This window comes from Mchenga conophoros, linkage group LG7 (assembly GCF_057382185.1).
Source record: "Mchenga conophoros isolate Kocher_MC1m ecotype Shallow Benthic linkage group LG7, M_conophoros_male_GT1.1, whole genome shotgun sequence".
NCBI classification, from domain to species: domain Eukaryota; kingdom Metazoa; phylum Chordata; class Actinopteri; order Cichliformes; family Cichlidae; genus Mchenga; species Mchenga conophoros.
The window spans coordinates 54,156,559-54,173,975 of record NC_140532.1 but is presented as its reverse complement, the minus strand read 5'-3'; the positions used below and the strand labels follow the sequence as shown (position 1 = coordinate 54,173,975).

General features: G+C 46.3%; 1 protein-coding gene across 7 annotated transcripts in view; it reads right to left on the bottom strand.

The window, feature by feature from the left end:
* Nucleotides 1–9,777: 9,777 nt before the first annotated feature.
* mast4 (microtubule associated serine/threonine kinase family member 4) overlaps nucleotides 9,778–17,417 on the bottom strand; it is a 97,746-nt gene continuing 90,106 nt past the window's right edge. For all 7 annotated transcript variants that reach the window (XM_085280192.1, XM_085280193.1, XM_085280194.1 and 4 more), the window contains 2 exons: nucleotides 16,607–16,791; nucleotides 9,778–16,512 (listed from right to left, as the gene is read on the bottom strand). In XM_085280192.1, coding sequence (XP_085136318.1) covers nucleotides 12,875–16,512; nucleotides 16,607–16,791 — 3,823 coding nt within the window. In that variant the 3' untranslated portion in view covers nucleotides 9,778–12,874. The remainder of the gene's footprint in view (nucleotides 16,513–16,606; nucleotides 16,792–17,417) is intronic.

Below are 17,417 nucleotides of genomic sequence, written 5' to 3'. Positions count from 1 at the left end.
CCTTGAATCTGTGCGGTTTTCTTTTATTCCTTTTATTTATTTTTCTTAAATATATTTCCTGGGGGTGTAATTCCCCTAGGTGGCGTTGTCAAGTTTATTTATTTTGTGCATAACCCCGCCGACCACTTGGTCACATACTTGGCGTTGTCGACAGGATGCACGTTTGAGGTAGATGTTTGGTTTTGTAAATTGTTTTATTTTTTTTGCAACGAGTCTAGTTCACCTGTTTGAAGGCTCTATTTGTTTTAGAGTGTGATTATAGACAAGACAGCAGTATCCAGGTAGAAGGAAGAGTAATAGGATTTTAGCACCTTGCTGATTTAATTTTCTCTTTTTTTGGGGTCAAAATTTATTATGGAGGAAGAATTGCAGCAACTTAGAGACTTGGTAGCGCAGTTAAGGGCAGATAATGAGCAATTGCGCCGGGATGGGGGCGCTGTGCTCGAGTCTGGTGGCGGGGCCGCGTCGTCCTCTTTCGTACCAGCTGGTTGCATACCAAATGTTGGTAGCCAGGCCGCCGTTACAGAGCGTCTGGTGGTGGTGCCTAGGGACCGTAAATGTCCCATGTTCAATGGTAGAACAGGCATCAATATAGCTGAATGGGTCGAAGAGGTTCAAGCATGCATGCGTGCCCGGCACCTGTCTGTTGCTGATCAAGCTTTCTTTATTTTTGACCATTTAGAGGGAGAAGCAAGGGAGGAGATCAAATTTCGCCCTAATTTAGAGCGAGGGGATCCTGCTCGGGTGTTGACCATTTTAAAGGAACTGTATGGCAATGCGCAGTCCTATGTCACTCTGCAGCAGGCTTTCTTTTCGAGGAGACAACGGGAGGAAGAGACTTTGCAGGAGTTTTCCTTAGCGCTAATGGCTCTGATGGAGCAAGTAAAACAAAGTGCACCTGATGGTATGCGTAACGCAGAGGTGCTGCTCCGAGACCAATTTGTAGAACATGTTGTTGATAGTGGTCTCCGCAGAGAGCTTAAACAATACGTTCGCCGTGTGCCCACTGCCACCTTGTTAGAGGTGCGCGGGGAAGCAATTAGATGGGAAAGAGAAGGGTTTTCAGGCGGTGTTCGCGACCGTGGCTATTCTCAACCATCGGCATATGGTTTTCAGTGTGGAGTGCACACTAGCCCTAGGTTCGCTCCTGTTGGTACACCCGAGTCCGAGCGGCGTGAGCTAAAGGAACTCCTAAAGCGCCAACAAGAGCAGTTAAATCAGCTCACTGAGACAGTGGCTTCTTTACAGAACCCCCGAAGTGTTCGGCCTTCACGGGCTGGCTCGGTGATTTGTCGCCAGTGTCAGCAGCCAGGACACTTTGCTAGGGAGTGCACTGGGGAGCGGGCTTCACGCCGCCCTAGAGCAGGTTCTGATTCAGGCCCTCCTTATGCCGCAGTTGGCAATCATCTTCCCGCTACCCAGTCGGAAAACTAACGCCATCTGTGCTGCAGAGTCACAGTTCAGGTGGGGAGTTCACTGGCTCACAGAAAGATAGGATTGGCAGGCTAATTTCATCGTGTCCAAAGATGGATGTGCTTATTAGTGGGGTAACTGTCCCTTGTTTGGTGGATACTGGGTCCATGGTTTCCACCATCACAGAAAGTTTCTTTTTGGCACATTTTGCCCCTTGGGGACAAGAACGCCTTCAGTCATGTCATTGGCTACAGCTTCGGGCTGCCAATGGGCTTGCCATCCCTTACATTGGCTATTTGGAGCTCAGTGTACTCCTGTGTGGCAAGGAAATGCCCTCTTGTGGAATCCTTATAGTGAAGGACCCTCCTGGGGCTACGCCCTCTGTCCCTGGCATCTTAGGAATGAACGTAATCCGCCGCTGTTATCAAGAACTGTTTGGGGCTTTCGGTGGCTCCTTGTTTCATTCTCCTTCTGTGTCACAGGCACCGAGACCAGTTTTGGAGGCCTTACATCAGTGTCACCAGTCTGCAGCCCAAGCCCCAGAGGACCCTGTCGGTACCGTTAAGGTACAGGGCCCGCGGGCCGTGCGGATACCTGGTGGTGTTATGCAGCTGGTGGCCACTACTTGTTCTCAGCAGTTGTCAGGTCAGGCTGTGCTTTTTGAACCTTCTGAGTCCGGGTTGCCAGTTGGGTTGCTGGCCTCTCCATGTTTGGTTCAGGTGGATAAGGGCGTTGCCTACATCCCAGTCACCAATGTAGGGACAGCGGAAGCTGTTCTCCACCCGCGGACCCGTTTGGGAGTGATAAGCAAAGCTACTGTTGTTAGCCTCCCTGCCGGTGTTAGCGAGGAACACTCTTTTCCCGTTACCGTTTCCTCCCATACAACCAGCAGCCCTGCTCAAGAGATGGTGGATACGATTGACCTGTCTGCTCTCGCTGAGTCAGAGCAACACGAGGTACGGTTACTTTTGCGGAAGTACCGCTCTGTTTTCTCCACTTATGAGGGAGACTTGGGCTGCACAAACCTCATTTCGCACGACATACCGCTACTCGATGACGCACCTGTCCGGCAGAGGTACAGGCGAATTCCTCCTTCTGATTATGAGGCTGTCAGGGCTCATATCAACCAGCTACTGGAGGCCCAGGTAATTAGGGAAAGTAGCAGCCCTTATGCCTCTCCCATCGTGTTGGTCCGCAAGAAGGATGGAAGCCTCCGGCTGTGCGTTGACTATCGTTTGCTGAATAGCAAAACAAGGAAGGACGCCTTCCCCTTACCTCGCATCGAGGAAAGTCTGGATGCCCTAGCTGGCGCACGCTGGTTTTCTACCATCGACCTGGCCAGCGGGTACAACCAGGTGCCAGTTTCTGAGCAGGATAAGCCCAAGACCGCTTTTTGCACGCCGTTTGGCCTGTTCGAGTGGAATCGTATGCCATTCGGGCTGTGCAATGCTCCTGGTACCTTTCAGCGCCTAATGCAGAGGATGTTCGGGGATCAGCAGTGCCAGTCATTACTGCTGTACCTAGACGACATCATTGTGTTCTCCTCGTCTGTCTCTCAGCACCTGCAACGGCTAGAGATGGTGATGGCAAGGCTGCAGCAACAGGGGCTCAAGGCTAAGTTAGAAAAGTGTGCCTTTTTCCAGCAGAAGGTTAACTACTTGGGCCATGTAATCTCCTGTGAGGGTGTCTCGACCGATCCAGCCAAGGTTGACGCAGTAGCCAAATGGCAGTGTCCTCGTTCCGTGTCAGAGTTGCGATCCTTTTTGGGTTTCGCCAGCTATTACCGGCGCTTTGTGGAGGGGTTTGCCGCATTGGCGGCTCCCCTGCATCAAGTGGTGGCTAAATCGGCTGGCACAAAGACAAAGAAGGGCTCGGGACAGAGTTTGAGTGCTATTTGGACCCCTCAGTGTGAGGAGAGCTTTGAGGCCCTGAAAGCAAAGCTTGTGTCTGCACCTGTGCTAGCATATGCTGACTTTACGCGCCCATTTATCTTGGAGATTGACGCCAGCCACAGTGGTTTAGGTGCAGTTCTCTCCCAAGATGTAGAAGGTGTCGTTAGGCCAGTGGCTTATGCTAGTCGAGGTCTTCGGCCACATGAGCGCAATATGGACAATTACAGCTCCATGAAGCTGGAGTTTCTTGCACTCAAGTGGGCCATGGCCGAGAAGTTCCGGGAGTACCTGCTGGGGCAGAAGTGTGTGGTTTACACCGATAACAATCCACTCAGTTACCTCTCTTCAGCTAAGCTGGGTGCCACCGAGCAGAGGTGGGCCTCCCAGCTGGCAGCATTCGATTTTGAGATCAAGTATCGCTCAGGCCGCAGTAACAGGAATGCTGATGCTCTCTCTCGACAGTATGAGACGAGCTCCAGCTTGGCCGAGGGTGTGTTGCCTGGGACTTGTGTCCCGACTTCACTTCGGCAGGCTCAGTGTCCAGCCGTTTTGCCCTCCGTTACTCAGTTGGAGATTGGGGCCTTTCCATCTCACTCCCTGGAGGATATTCGTGCTTTGCAGGAGGCTGACCCCCTCCTCAAGGATTTCTTGGTACACTGGAGGAGGCACACCCTGCCCTCTTCGGAGGAAAGGAATCAGCTCCCCAAACCAGTCATGGTTCTGCTGCGTCAGTGGGATCGTCTGGTGGAGAAGGATGGCATCCTTTATCGCCGTATTTTGCGTCCAGGTGGAGGTGAGGAAGCCCTCCAACTTGTTCTCCCAGAGGCTCTGAAGCCTGAGACCTTGAGGCAGCTGCACCAGGACCATGGGCACCAAGGTATTGAGCGCACCACTGAACTGGTCAGGCAGCGTTGCTATTGGCCCGGGATGTCCTCTGACATCAAGCAATGGGTTCAGCGTTGTGAACGCTGTCAGGTCGCAAAGGACTCAGGGTTGGGGCCTCATAGTTATATGGGTCACCTGTTGGCGTCTAGGCCAAATGAAATCCTGGCCATAGACTTCACGGTGTTGGAACCTTCCCGTAGTGGAGTTGAAAACGTTTTGGTTATGACTGACGTTTTTAGCAAATACACTGTTGCAGTCCCTACCCGGGACCAGCGGGCCTCTACTGTGGCCCAGGCCCTGTTAACAGAGTGGTTTTTTAAGTTTGGCGTTCCAAGCCGCCTCCACTCTGACCAGGGTAGAAATTTTGAGAGTTTGGTGATGCAACAGTTATGCGAATTGTATCGGGTAGCCAAGTCCCGTACAACCCCTTACCACCCAGCGGGTAATGGGCAGTGCGAACGGTTTAACCGAACCCTCCATAACCTCCTCCGGACTCTGCCATCATCTCAGAAACGCGACTGGGCTGCATGCTTACCGCATGTGCTCTTTTGCTATAATAGCACGCCACATCAGGGCACCGGAGAGTCACCGTTTCTCTTGATGTTTGGCAGGGATCCTAGGCTGCCTATTGATTTCCTTCTAGGCCGCGTTCAGGACCCAGTGCCTGGAGAGGTACAGGACTGGGTGGCCGAGCATCAAGCCAGGTTAATGGTGGCTTTTGAGGGAGCTCGGGCACGGTTGTCGCTGGCCGCTGACCGCCGTAAGGAACGGCATGACCAGAGAGTCCACCCTGTTCCTTTAAAGGTCGGTCAGCTGGTGTATCTTCGAGATCATAGCACCCGGGGCCGGCACAAGATCCAGGACCTTTGGAGCTCTGTGGTCTATCAGGTGTTGAGGGCACCCCAAGAGAACGGGGCTGTTTATACCATTGCCCCCGTGGGAGACTTGGAGAAGGTTCGACATGTCCATCGTGACATGTTAAAGGCACAGGTCCGCCTAGGACCACCTACACCTGGTCCACCGGTTCCACCCCCACCTGTACCCGCTGACTCAGAGCAGACCTCTCTGAGTGACGACGAGTTGTGGCTCCTTGTCCCTGAGGTACCCTCACACCCTGTCGCACCTGTGGTGTCACTTCCCGATGCCTCTAGAGTTCCATCGGTGGAGCTCAGGTCTACTCCCAGTGTGATTGTAGCACCCTCGACCTCTGCTCCCCCAGGTTCTTCCTCAGGCTCTGTTGAACAGTCTGAGGTGAGTGGGCCACATTTGCGGAGAACAGCACGTTCAACAGCTGGTCATCACTCAAATGTTTATCACTTGCCACGTCCTGTTGAATCTGCGTCAGTTGCTAATGCTCAGCTTGCCATATTCAGGCCATGGTGTTAGGTTCCTTGAGTTATTGTCGGGGCGCCAATACAAAAAAGGGGGGTAGATGTAGCCAGATGGGCTACTCGCCTTCCGTTGTTTTTCTTCTCTCATTCTCTCTCTCTCTCGCTCGCTCTACCACCCTCGCTCTCTTTCCACTGCACTCGCTCCTTGTATCAGGTGATCGGGTTAATTGGGAACCCACCTGCACATTGATTGCAGGGTGGCGCTAGCCTGTATAAAGCTAAGCCGATGTCTTGTTGGATTAATTCCTCCCGAGCTTCTGGTACGATACAGCAGTAAATGCTGGCGTACTGCGACGGATTGATCAGCAAGAGCCGATTATACGACAGCTACAGGTATGCTCTCGCTTAACCTTGGATTCCCTCCGAATACTGGAATTGGTGTTAATATCCTTTTCCGGCCTGTTGTAGCGCAGCAGTCTGTTTAATTCTGCCATTGCGGAGAGAGGTGTTCGTGGTATCTCCACCAATGAGAGTATAGTGCCTCCGGTCCTGGGGTAAGCTGTTAGAACTACTTTTATTAGCATTCATAGCTATAAGAGTTTAAGGTTACACTTATCTGTTTCAGGGTTCACTGCTGTACTCACCTCTCCATGGTAAATTGTCCAACCTAAATTGGAAGAGTGGACTGCCTTCTCAGTTGCTGTTGTGAACTCCTCCTTGGTGGAGTCTGCTGTCTTGTCTCGTTTTGTCTTATCTTGTTTTTATTAAGTAGGCTTACCTTTTTTTGGGTTCGCCTGGTGTTCTATTTTACCCTGGACTGTTGCTCGTACCCACACTTCTGTGATCGGGCTGAAGTGATTCTCTGCCCGAGTGTCGTGCTGGGACTCTAAATCGCCTGGGTGGCCGGTCTCAGCCGGTGGGGAGCCAGACCGGCCTACGCTTGAGAATAATTATTACCAGCACGAGTGGTAGTTTGACCCGTGGGGAATAAGCCTTTCCTGTGTGTGTGTGTGTGTGTGTGTGTGTGTGTGTGTGTGTGTGTGATTTCTTTTATTAAAGTTATTAACGTGTGTTTTAGTCTTTTTATGATTTGTAGCGAGCCTGACGCTCAGTGTCCTTTTATTCTTTTAACATACTTTTCTGTGTTTTATTTCAGTGAAGGAGGACGAGCCAGTGGCCCTGGGACCTCAGGTGGTGGGTCGTTTTCACACTTTCTTTTGTACAGCACTGGGTGGTCTGCAGTGATTCTTTTGGTGTGATTTTCTTTTGGTTCCACGGCTGCTGGTAAGTCCAAGTTCCACGATTGTTTATTTTTACTGTAGGACACTGTCAATAATGACGCTACATCTTGCCTTTTAATATTTTATTTATAAAATATTATTTATAATATTTTATTTCTATAAATAAAACTGTTTTAATATTGGAAGCCAACCTGCCTCAGTGTGCATCCTTGAATCTGTGCGGTTTTCTTTTATTCCTTTTATTTATTTTTCTTAAATATATTTCCTGGGGGTGTAATTCCCCTAGGTGGCGTTGTCAAGTTTATTTATTTTGTGCATAACCCCGCCGACCACTTGGTCACATTTGGTTGGTCAGTCGACCGCTTTGCGCCACACTGATTTATCTCAGCAACAGTTTGATGTACTGCCATAAAACTGCATCGTGGCATTCAGGCTCCCCACAAGTTGAAACCTGCTTACTTTTGCGATCATCCAGCAGGCTCTGTAATGCCACCATGAAAGTTTCACTTTAGTTTGTATATGAAGAACAATGACTGGATGGAAGGCCCTGCCAGAGATACTTTTAGTTTTCCTCACGCAACTCACTGTCCCCAGTCTAAAACAAAGACAAGTGTGAACTCTTGCACAGAAATTCATTGACATGAATCCTCATTTATTTTATACCAGTCAATTTGGCTCATTTGTTTACGATTAAACCCCCTGGAGGAACTTTAGTACAGCTTTGCTAGCAGTATGTAAACTAGCACTGTGAACAGGCTTTGCTAACACAAGTTAGTATTATTGGTACTAGCTATGCATGGACAATACTGGTTGTAATAATTTGACAAACTTGTTAGATGTCATATTTTGAACAATATAAATGCATAAAATTAAAAATATATTACATTAAAATAAATATGGATTGTAACATTCACAATGAAATATATAGAAGACTATAGTTGACTAAATGATGGTCATTATAGTCGCTTACTTTGATCGCTTGATCAACAACCAGCAGCCGCTCAGCTGCACAGGGAAGATTAAAAATTTGTTCAGACCATTAAAATACATAACAAACCTAAATGTCTACAATATAAACAAAAGTAAAAATGCGCACACTAAACATCAACAAACTAAACACATCGTGTCCAACTGAACTGCCACATGTGCAAATATATATACTGTTGGATTTGTATAAAATATTTGTATACACCACACAGACGCTACTGTCAGTGCCCTCAGCAGTGTTTATGCAAAGTTTTATCAAGATTCGTCCACTTGTCCCGGAGGAGAAAGGGAACATACAAACCTACATGATCATTAGCGTATGGTGAACATGCGAAAGCTTTTCGATATGATTTCAATGTCTACAATCTACATGTGCCTGTGAGCTTATGTGCCCCCTCCTTAAACTCAACACTCTGGTAATTAAAATGCACATGACTGTAAAAGCAGGGATGGTTTTGCAGGTGGTGGCCACAGACCACTGCTGTCACCTTCACTGATTTTTCTCTAGCTCAGACATGGCCTACCAGGAGGACTTGCAGCTGACTCAGGATCCGCTGGAGAGGTTTTCACTCTTGGCTGAGTTGGAAACACAGGTAAGCGCCACAAAACGGCTGGAGGTTGTTTTTTGTTTGTTTGTTTTTTAAGATTTATCCTCTGAGAAATACGACTGTCTGTAGAATACAATGTTCTGATCAATGCTGTTGATCATATCCATTTAAATGAATAGAAAGTGGAACTTGGGGGAGGTTAAATGCATATTGTTGAGTACTCTCTACAATGTACGCATGTCTCTCAGCTCTCTCCCCCTTTAACCCCACAGCCTGCTGATAACAATGCACATGGCTGGTTACATCATCAGTATTGATAAATCTTTCCAAAATGGATTATGATCCAGCCAGCCTCCACTCTACAATCTCTCTGTTGCAGACTACAGCAATAATATATTTAAATAACCTGGCAATCTATTAGATTATATTTTCAAAAGAAGCGATAGCGGGTGGATGAATGCTAAAGGTGAAATCCCAATAGCCACTAGAGAAACTGATGATCTCCAATGAGAATTTGGTTTTCTCTTATATCGACTTCTTTCAGAGGCTACACAAAAACATCTGCATTTTTTCTCCTTTGTTAAACAAGCTAGTGAAAATAATTAAATGTGTCCCTGTAAAGCGGTGAGATGCTAAGAATGCTGAGGCTAAGCAGGATTTAGAGGTTCAAGGTCAACTAATTATTTCTGATACTGCAGCCATGAAGACGTTTTCAGAAATCTTTAAAGTTGAAGCATATGAAGGTTTTTGACCTGTAGCTGCACCAGCACATTTTCCCAGCACTATTCCCAAACACCATTTTTCCCACCAATTCCTTCCTCTAATTAATGTTTTTGCTTATTAATCAGGCTGTGGTTGCTGATCCATCTGCACCATTAATCATGAATGAAAAGACCAATGGGGACTTATTTCTCTGAGGCTCGCTCATCTGATTATTCCAGAAGCTCATAATATGTAAATGATAACATGCAGTTTTACTTTGAAATACACGATGAATGCAGATCAGTGTTCTTTGCATATTTATATTTGTTTAGATTTCTCAGTGCGCCACACTTCATTAATCGTCTGACTCTCTGCATGTTGCGTAACAGAGGACCTATTTGAAGAGCCCTGGCACACACACAGAAAGATGCTGCCCCCTTTTGGAATTGCATTACTTACCGTGATCAAGTGTAAACTTCCTGTATGTACATTTGATTCCAGTTAAACCAGCAAATAACCACAACTAACTGAAATGTGCACATTTCATCATTCAGAATATAAAATGGCATTCAGAAAAAAAAATATTGCTGTATTATATTTTGTCATGAATTTAGGTTGCACAACTACAAACTATTAAAGGGCTGCACATCTCATCCATAAACACAGTAACATTGTGTTGTGGCTTTAAGCATATTTATGGTAAATTCTTGTTTTTTTCTGATATATCTTTAACTACATTTTCAATTCAGGCTAACAAAAAAACAAAACTGCAAAACAGTAACTCATAATTCCATTTTATTTTCAGTATTACGCAACATTAGAAGTATAAATATCTGTTTTAATATACAACATGTATGACATCCATAGAGCTTTCCTTGGGCAAAATACAAAACTCAAAACACTTTTATTGCACATATTCTAAAAGACAAACCAACATAAGCAAGTTCATCTAATACTAGTTTTGCACAGAGGAGGAAATAAAAGGAAATCTGAAAAGACGAGAAGACAGAGTAGAACGTGACGTGAAGAGACATCGATTACTGCACAAACAAATCATGGTGGCGAGGAGGCAAACCTCGCACGACTAGAAACATTATCTGTAACACAGGACGCAGATTTGGCAAATCAACAATATACAAAATATACATCCATGACGCTTTGTAAACAAACACTGAATGTGCTTTAAAGATTTAAACGTGTGTCGTCACAGGAAAGGAAAACGTGAGTGTTGGGGGAATGAAAAAAAAAAACCTAAAGTGAGGGATTCATAAACCGCTCTGCTGCACTCACCCTTTGAACTTAACATTGGTAAAGATTAAGGTGCATTTATTACTATCTCACGATACATTAGCAATACTTTTACAATATCCAATGCAGCTGAACATTAGATTCTTTTAACATTAAAATCTCTGCTGTCAATCTTGGTTTTCACTTTCACTCTTAGACACATACTGTGTGGAACATTTAGATTTAGACCGTGACCTCCGAACAACACGGTGGATCTGGTTTTATACAGCCAGCACAACAGAGCTAATGATGCTAATACTAGTGTCCTAGGCTACTTTGTGGTTTTCATTTAGGGTTTGCAATTTAAAGGCATCTACCATATAGAAAAGTGTGTAAATGGTAGCAAGTGTATGCGGATATACAACAGCCTATATGCGTAGTACCACGGTATTAGCACGCCAACATGAAATTCACATTCATAGCTGAAAAGTTTGTGGTCACTTAGAGTTGATGGGAGCAGTTAAACGTGACATTGTGATCAACTGAATCATCTAAGGGAATATTTGCATATGCATCCAGAAACACGTTTTAGGAAGCTATGGCACATTGTGTAATTAGAGCAGATCATTATCACTTTGAAAGAGCGACCGAATCTAAACAGCTGGTTAAAGGAGCAATACTTTTAGCGAGCTGATTGTCTGGAGCGTCGGCGTGGGGAGGTTTGACTAACGAATTTTCCTCTGAAATCGATGTTGATCCATTTCGTGAGGCAACACAAGATTTCATACAAACTGTGTGTACGACTCATCACAGAACAGCGCAAAGTGGCTCTAATGGCAATCGAAAAAGAAGAAGAAGTGCGTTTACAGCTGAATGAAAGGACTCGAGAAACAGAGTCCAGCTTCATTAAATGATACCTGTAACAGCAAACTGTGCAGCACTTTTCCCCCCCTTTCCTAGAACGACAGTAACGTGACATGTTTCACAGGAAAGTTCTTTTAATCTTTAGACTCAAATCAAACCCACAGCATTTATACTCCAAACATCATTCTAAAGTATTGCTTCTTAGATTGGTGAAACAATTTTTCAGGTTTGCCAACAGATCAGATAGTGTTTGAACAAGACAAAATTATACAAGGTCAGACAGTAATGAGCAGATATGCCATTAATGTTTGTTTAAAAAAAGAAAAGAAAAAAAAATCCAGCTCAAAGTGACCTCAAACTTTCAAGCAGACATGAACTATGTTATGCAAAGCCATCATAAAATCTTCGCCCGGGTGGAGCTTCTTTATGAAGCATCCAAAACACCAAAACCCTGACAGCAAAGCACTTTAACATGAACCGCTTCAGATCGTGTTTTACTCGCACAAGTGACCTTAACGATAGCGTGGACGTAACCCAGAGACGAGGCCCACGGCTTCTAGAAATCTACTGCTGTGATTACTATGCAGAACTGCTGGTTCATCTTCCTCAAACACAATGTCCCGTATTTTACAATCTTCAGAGCTTAATCAGCCAGTGAACACATCATCAACAAAGACATTCTTGGAGAAACGCTGACAGCCCTCACAGTTTTGTTATATAATGCTACATTTTTTTTTCTGTTTTTAGAAATAGCCCCTCATGCCCTCTCCTCTCTTCAAGTTCATTTTGGAACATGTGAAAACATGTTGAAAGTCACACAGAAGAGGAAACGTTTGATGAGACACACTGCTGTAGCTTACTTTAGACCACACAAGCAGAACATGATACTCTTAATACTTAGCATACAAACATGACACTGCAAAATCTATACATATAATACAAACGACAATCATGTAAGCCCATGTATCCCTGTTTTACAATGGTATCTTATTTACACTATATTGCATAAAAATCAAAAATATATGTACAAGATGCCAGAGGAATGTGAATAAACACCACATCTTGCTTAAAAAAAAAAAAAAGAAGCAAGTCTGATTTCCCATATATCTAAGGCCCCTTCACTAATTTATGATTTTTAGAATCCTATCGTGATCCTATAGTTACTTTGTTTCAGGTTTTAGGTGAAAAGCACGAGATATAGTGCGTTTCTTTTGTGTACCACTGTACGAAACCCAACATTAAAACAATCTGATCATACTGAACGTTAACAACACAACTGCTCGACAACATTGTGTGGTCTACTGCATTAAAAGACTTCAGATCCTCCGAGTCTAGAAGAAAGAGTGCAATTCAAAACTGCTTATGGCACAGACTCTCTAGTACATCACGGCCTTTACAGGTGTCCTCCCCGTTGCCCCTTAAACACACTGATTGCACGAAGTGTTCTGCAACGAACAGAAAGAAATCCTCCAAACATTCGATTGACATGAAAGTAAAACTTCAGAAAGGATCGGCAAATGATCGCCTACATTCAAACCTAGAAACATCAACATGTTGTTATGAATAATCTTATTAAACACACACACACACATGCACACACACACACACACACACACGCAGACTTTCCCTCTCTATCAGCTTGTAACAGCTTGCCTGGTCCTCAAATAAACAAAAAAAGAAGGCATGATGATGATTGCACAAATCAATCCCAACTTTTTACTTTATCTGGATTATTTGAAGCAGTCACGTTTTTCTTTTGTTTTTTGAAATCATCACTTTCCTCTTTACTTTTTGTTACTGGAGCTACGCGGTGACTCCTTCAGCTGCTTGCACCTGCTCGTGTCTCTGTCTAAACTGTCTTTAGCTGCAGATGGAGAAGCCCTGGAAGTGTCTCTCTTAGTGTTTTTCTGTGCAGGCGTGACTTCTTGAGCGGTTTCCTTTTTCTTTCTTTCACCCTGCTCCTTCCGGAGAGATGATGCCGGTTTGTCTGGGGTGGTGGTTCTGGTGTCCGGGGGCTTGTGACTGTCCGGTTTGACCACTTCAGACTTGGGAGCATCCTTGGATATCTTGACTGCAGGCTCACAACTGAAGCCTTTGCCTGAGGTGTCTGCGCTGCTCGGTGGTTCTGTTTTCGCTGGAAGTTTAGGCAGCACAGCTGGTGGGTCGGGCTGAGAGGACACATCTGATGGCGGCAGAGGCTCCTTCCTGAGCTGCTGAGATGTAGTGAGAGGCAGGGCGCATTCTTTTGTTTTGGGGTCACGGGGGTCTTTAATAACTGTGGGGTGGTTTTTAGGTGAAGTGTCTTTAGGTTTGGAATCGAGAGTTTGTTTAATTGCTGGAGCTGCAGCAGGCTTCAGAGCTGATGATGTTTTAGGAGGGAGAGATTTCAGCTTCGAGTTCGGGACGTCTTTGACAGCAGCAGAACATTTGGGCTGTATTTCTCGCTGCCTCGTGTCAGCATGAGTGGGCAAGGGCTTCGCTTGCACAGAGTCTTCACTCTTTGCGCCATCGCCGGCGGATACCGGCGAGGCTTCTTTCCGTTTAGCGTCGTGGGTTGCTTGAACGTGTGAAGTCGAGGGGGCAGACTCCTTAGGCAAATCCTTCTCTTTTGAACTTGGACTTCCTTTGACAGCTGGGACGGGAGGAGCTGCGCTCTCTTGTGTTTTTGCTTCCTTCTCTCTCTTCACAGACGTGGGCAGCGTGGGCTGCGGGTCAGGCCTCGACTTGCTTTTGGGACTCGAAACAGTTTCACTTGTAGCTGTCGAACCTGAACTTTTGAGCTTTGCTGAAGGGACCACAGTGTTTTCTTTAACACTGACAACAGACGTGCAAAGTTGTGCATCGGACGATCTGTGTTGTGCTTTTTCAGTCGGACACATCTGTGATGGCTGCTCTGAATCTTTCACAGCCGCTGTATTCTTCGTCTTTGGTGATACGTTAACGTCTTTCTTCTGCAGCGACATGCCACTGTCCTGTACTGCAGCAGCAGACACAGTGTTATGCTTTTTGTTCAGTGTGGCATCTGTAATAATATTCAGTGAAGTGGCCTTGTTTATCGTACAAACTTCTTTCTTCTGCTCCACTTTTGCAGCTGTGGAACTTGCACTGTTTTCCGTCTTGGAGCCCGAGCTGCCTGCATCTCCAACCAGCTTCACAGATGAGCTGACAGATGTTTCACTGTGCTCTGATTTACTATCAGGTAATGCTCCAAACGCTGATGCCGAGACAGAAACTCCTGGTTCTGTATTTGAGGAACAAATGTTTGGCACATTCGCTGGAACATGTACCGATGCAGAGTTGGTCTGCACATTCGCCTCAGAAGCGGGTCGTGAGGTTGTGTCTGAGCTCTGTGCTGCAGTTTTTCTCTTCTCACAGCTCTGAAGTTGACCTGTATCCAAAACTGAGTCTGCACTCTGCTTCAGTGGCCCAGTCAGAGGTTTACTAACAGCTCGAGCCTCCAGTGTTGTAAATGGAGGGGAAGTTTTTAAGTCTACCAAAGAGACTGCTGTCTTGGAGCTGTCAGTATTTTGTGATGTAGTGTCTGGTATCTCTTCCTGCTGCTCCACCTCATCCTCCTGATCTTCGTTGCTCACTTCCCGTATGGAGGGTGTTTTTCCACAGGAGGAGAAGTGGGAGCTGTGTCGAGGGCCTCTGTGCTCATGGCTGGCTTTCATACCGGTCCTTCCTTCTTGTTTAACACTAAAAGTTGAGGGATCTGCTTTGCTGTTTGAGGCCTTCAATGACTCGCCTTGTCTATCCTGTGTTTTCTCACCACTTGCATTGACTTTCATTTCTGTTGCTGAATTATTTGATTGCTCCTTGGAGACAACAATGCTGTTTACAGAAGAAACGGCTTCAGGGCTTAGAGAACAAGTTAGGGGACTCTTCATCTTGTCTGTGGTTTTTGTTTGGGGGATGGTTATTTGCCTTTCAGTAGGGCTCTGAAGTCGTATTGGTGGGTTTACAGAAACTGTGTCACTTGTGTTCTCTGCCATCTTGGACAAACAAGTTTCTGTTTTAGAAACTCTGGGTCCAGAGAGCAGACCAATGTCCAGGGTGCCCTCAAGAGGCTTTAGAGAAGAGACGTGGCGTCCTTCAAGTTTATATTCAGATGATGTTTTTCTAAGCGGAGACTCTGCAGAAGAGATAAGATGGAGTTTCTCCACAGCGCTCTCTCCTCTGCCAGAGAAAAGCTTAGGGGCCAGACCTTCAGGGCTCGAGTGGACGCTTCCCAGTCCGGCCTTCATGTGGTCGTGAGGCATGGCCGTGTCCAGCTGAAGGCTCTTCGATCTCGTAGAACCAAAGTGGAGGTTCTCATGGAGGGTCGAAGTCAACCGACACATGCAGTCTTCTCGTTCTTCGAATGACAACCTCTTCCTGGTGAACTCGATACTGGGAGCTTTGAAGTCCAGTCTGTCTGGCTTCATGCCGTCTTTACCCTGTCGAGAGTGCTGCCATTCTGGGTGACCAGAACACAGAGCCGATCGCAGCGCTCCATCACTTTCACTGCTGCCACCAGAAGGCTCAGCGATGACTTCACTGACACGTGTGCTCAGCTTTTTATACAGAACGTCTTTAAGAGTTGAACTAGCAGCTTTAGCCTCCAGCGTTCCAGACTCCGGGCTGCTCTGCACTTTGTTTTGGCTTCGGACCAGAAAGCCTTCGTCCCCATCATAAGCACACGGTGCCGATGAATCGGACTCATGCAGAGCATCTTGCTTCTGTAGAGACTCCCTCCTCTCTGACCACTCCTGTCGTTTCACAACCATCTTGGACTTCAGTTTTTCCTTGTCGAGCTCTTCTATAGACTCCTGCCGGCCCATCTTACGGCTGATTGGCCTTTTTAGGCAGCCCTGCTCGACAGGCCGTAAACGAGTGATTGTCAGTGGCTCACAGGCTGCTTCATCCACACTCTGCAGGCCGGTGAAATCGCGCTCTCCTGTCCTCACGTCCTCGTCCTGCACCTCTTCTTGGGTCACTTCTAAGCTGCGTTTTCTTGGGCACAGGTGCTTCTTTTCCCCTGTGTAAGAAGGAGACAGCTTTTCTTCAGACTGAACACGCTTTAGGAGAGGTGAGCGAGGCGGTTCAGCACTCTTGGGGCGGACAATGTGTCTCACAATTGTGGGTGGGGAATGAATCTTGGCTGGAAAACCCTGGGTTGTTTTGGAAATGGCGACAGAGTGTCCACTGAGAAGGGGAGGGGGTGAGCGCTGGGGAGATGTTGGCTGGGGGGTAGGTGAAGGCGTGCGAGCCAGTGGAGAGAGGGGAATGCTACTGGCAGACTTGCGTCGACCCTGACGAAGCCTCTGACCTGGCAGTTTGGGGCCGAGGCCATGCAGGGTGCTGGGCCGAATGTGGCCTGAGCCAGCAGGGGAGTTGGGAGCACTGGAGCTGGGAGAGCTGCTCTGGGATGAGTTGCCACCTGAAATATATAAGCACAAAACACCCAAAGGATATTAGAGGATAAACATTAAGTAACATTCAAGCTGTTATCAAAAATGAGTTCAAATCTCCACCTGACTGGGTGAAATCTGGTGCAGGGCGGAAGGCGGCAGTAGGGGAACGAGGGGAGAGACTGTGGGTAGGGGAGCCGGGGAGACTCTCACCAGATGACAGCGAGTGGTTCAGGGAGGAAAAGCTGCGACTCGTATGCAGAAGAGGAGAAGGCTGCATGGCAAAGCGTCTGAAAAGGGAGCGGCGCCTGTGAAAAGAAAAGTGAGATGACGAAGTGTTAAATTCACAGTTTACAATGGACACCACAGGCTGCTGCTTTCTTACTATTTACATGTGTAACTGCTCTGCACAGTGCCAGGTACTCTTAACTGTTAAAGATGGAAAACAACCCACTGAATCTGTAGGATCGTCAGATTTTCAATGATTCCCTCAGTGCCATCTGTCTGCCCTCTAGAGGCCTACAGGAAATAGAGTAATGACTGCACACAGGAAATTGGATCACTCACCTCTTTTCTGAAGAACGATTAGGCTGCAGAAACAAAACTGCAGTTCCCACGCTTACAGAAACAAGTATCAGGGCAGGAATACGACCTTGTGGTCTTCAATAACTTATCAGGATATGCAGAACCTAGTGAAGCTGAACTATAACTGAGCTAGTGCTTGTAACTTACTTACGAAATTCCACATTGTGTGTGGATGGTTAGCTTTTTAAAAATGTACCAAATTGTCTTAGAGGAGGAAATGCAGCAGTTTAAATAAAACTCAGCAACTCAGATTTATTGAAACCTCCCTAACCAAAACAAAAAATCATTTAATAATGGGCCATAATGTTCCATCGAAGCACAGCAGCTGGTTGTCTCAGTCTCCCTTAAA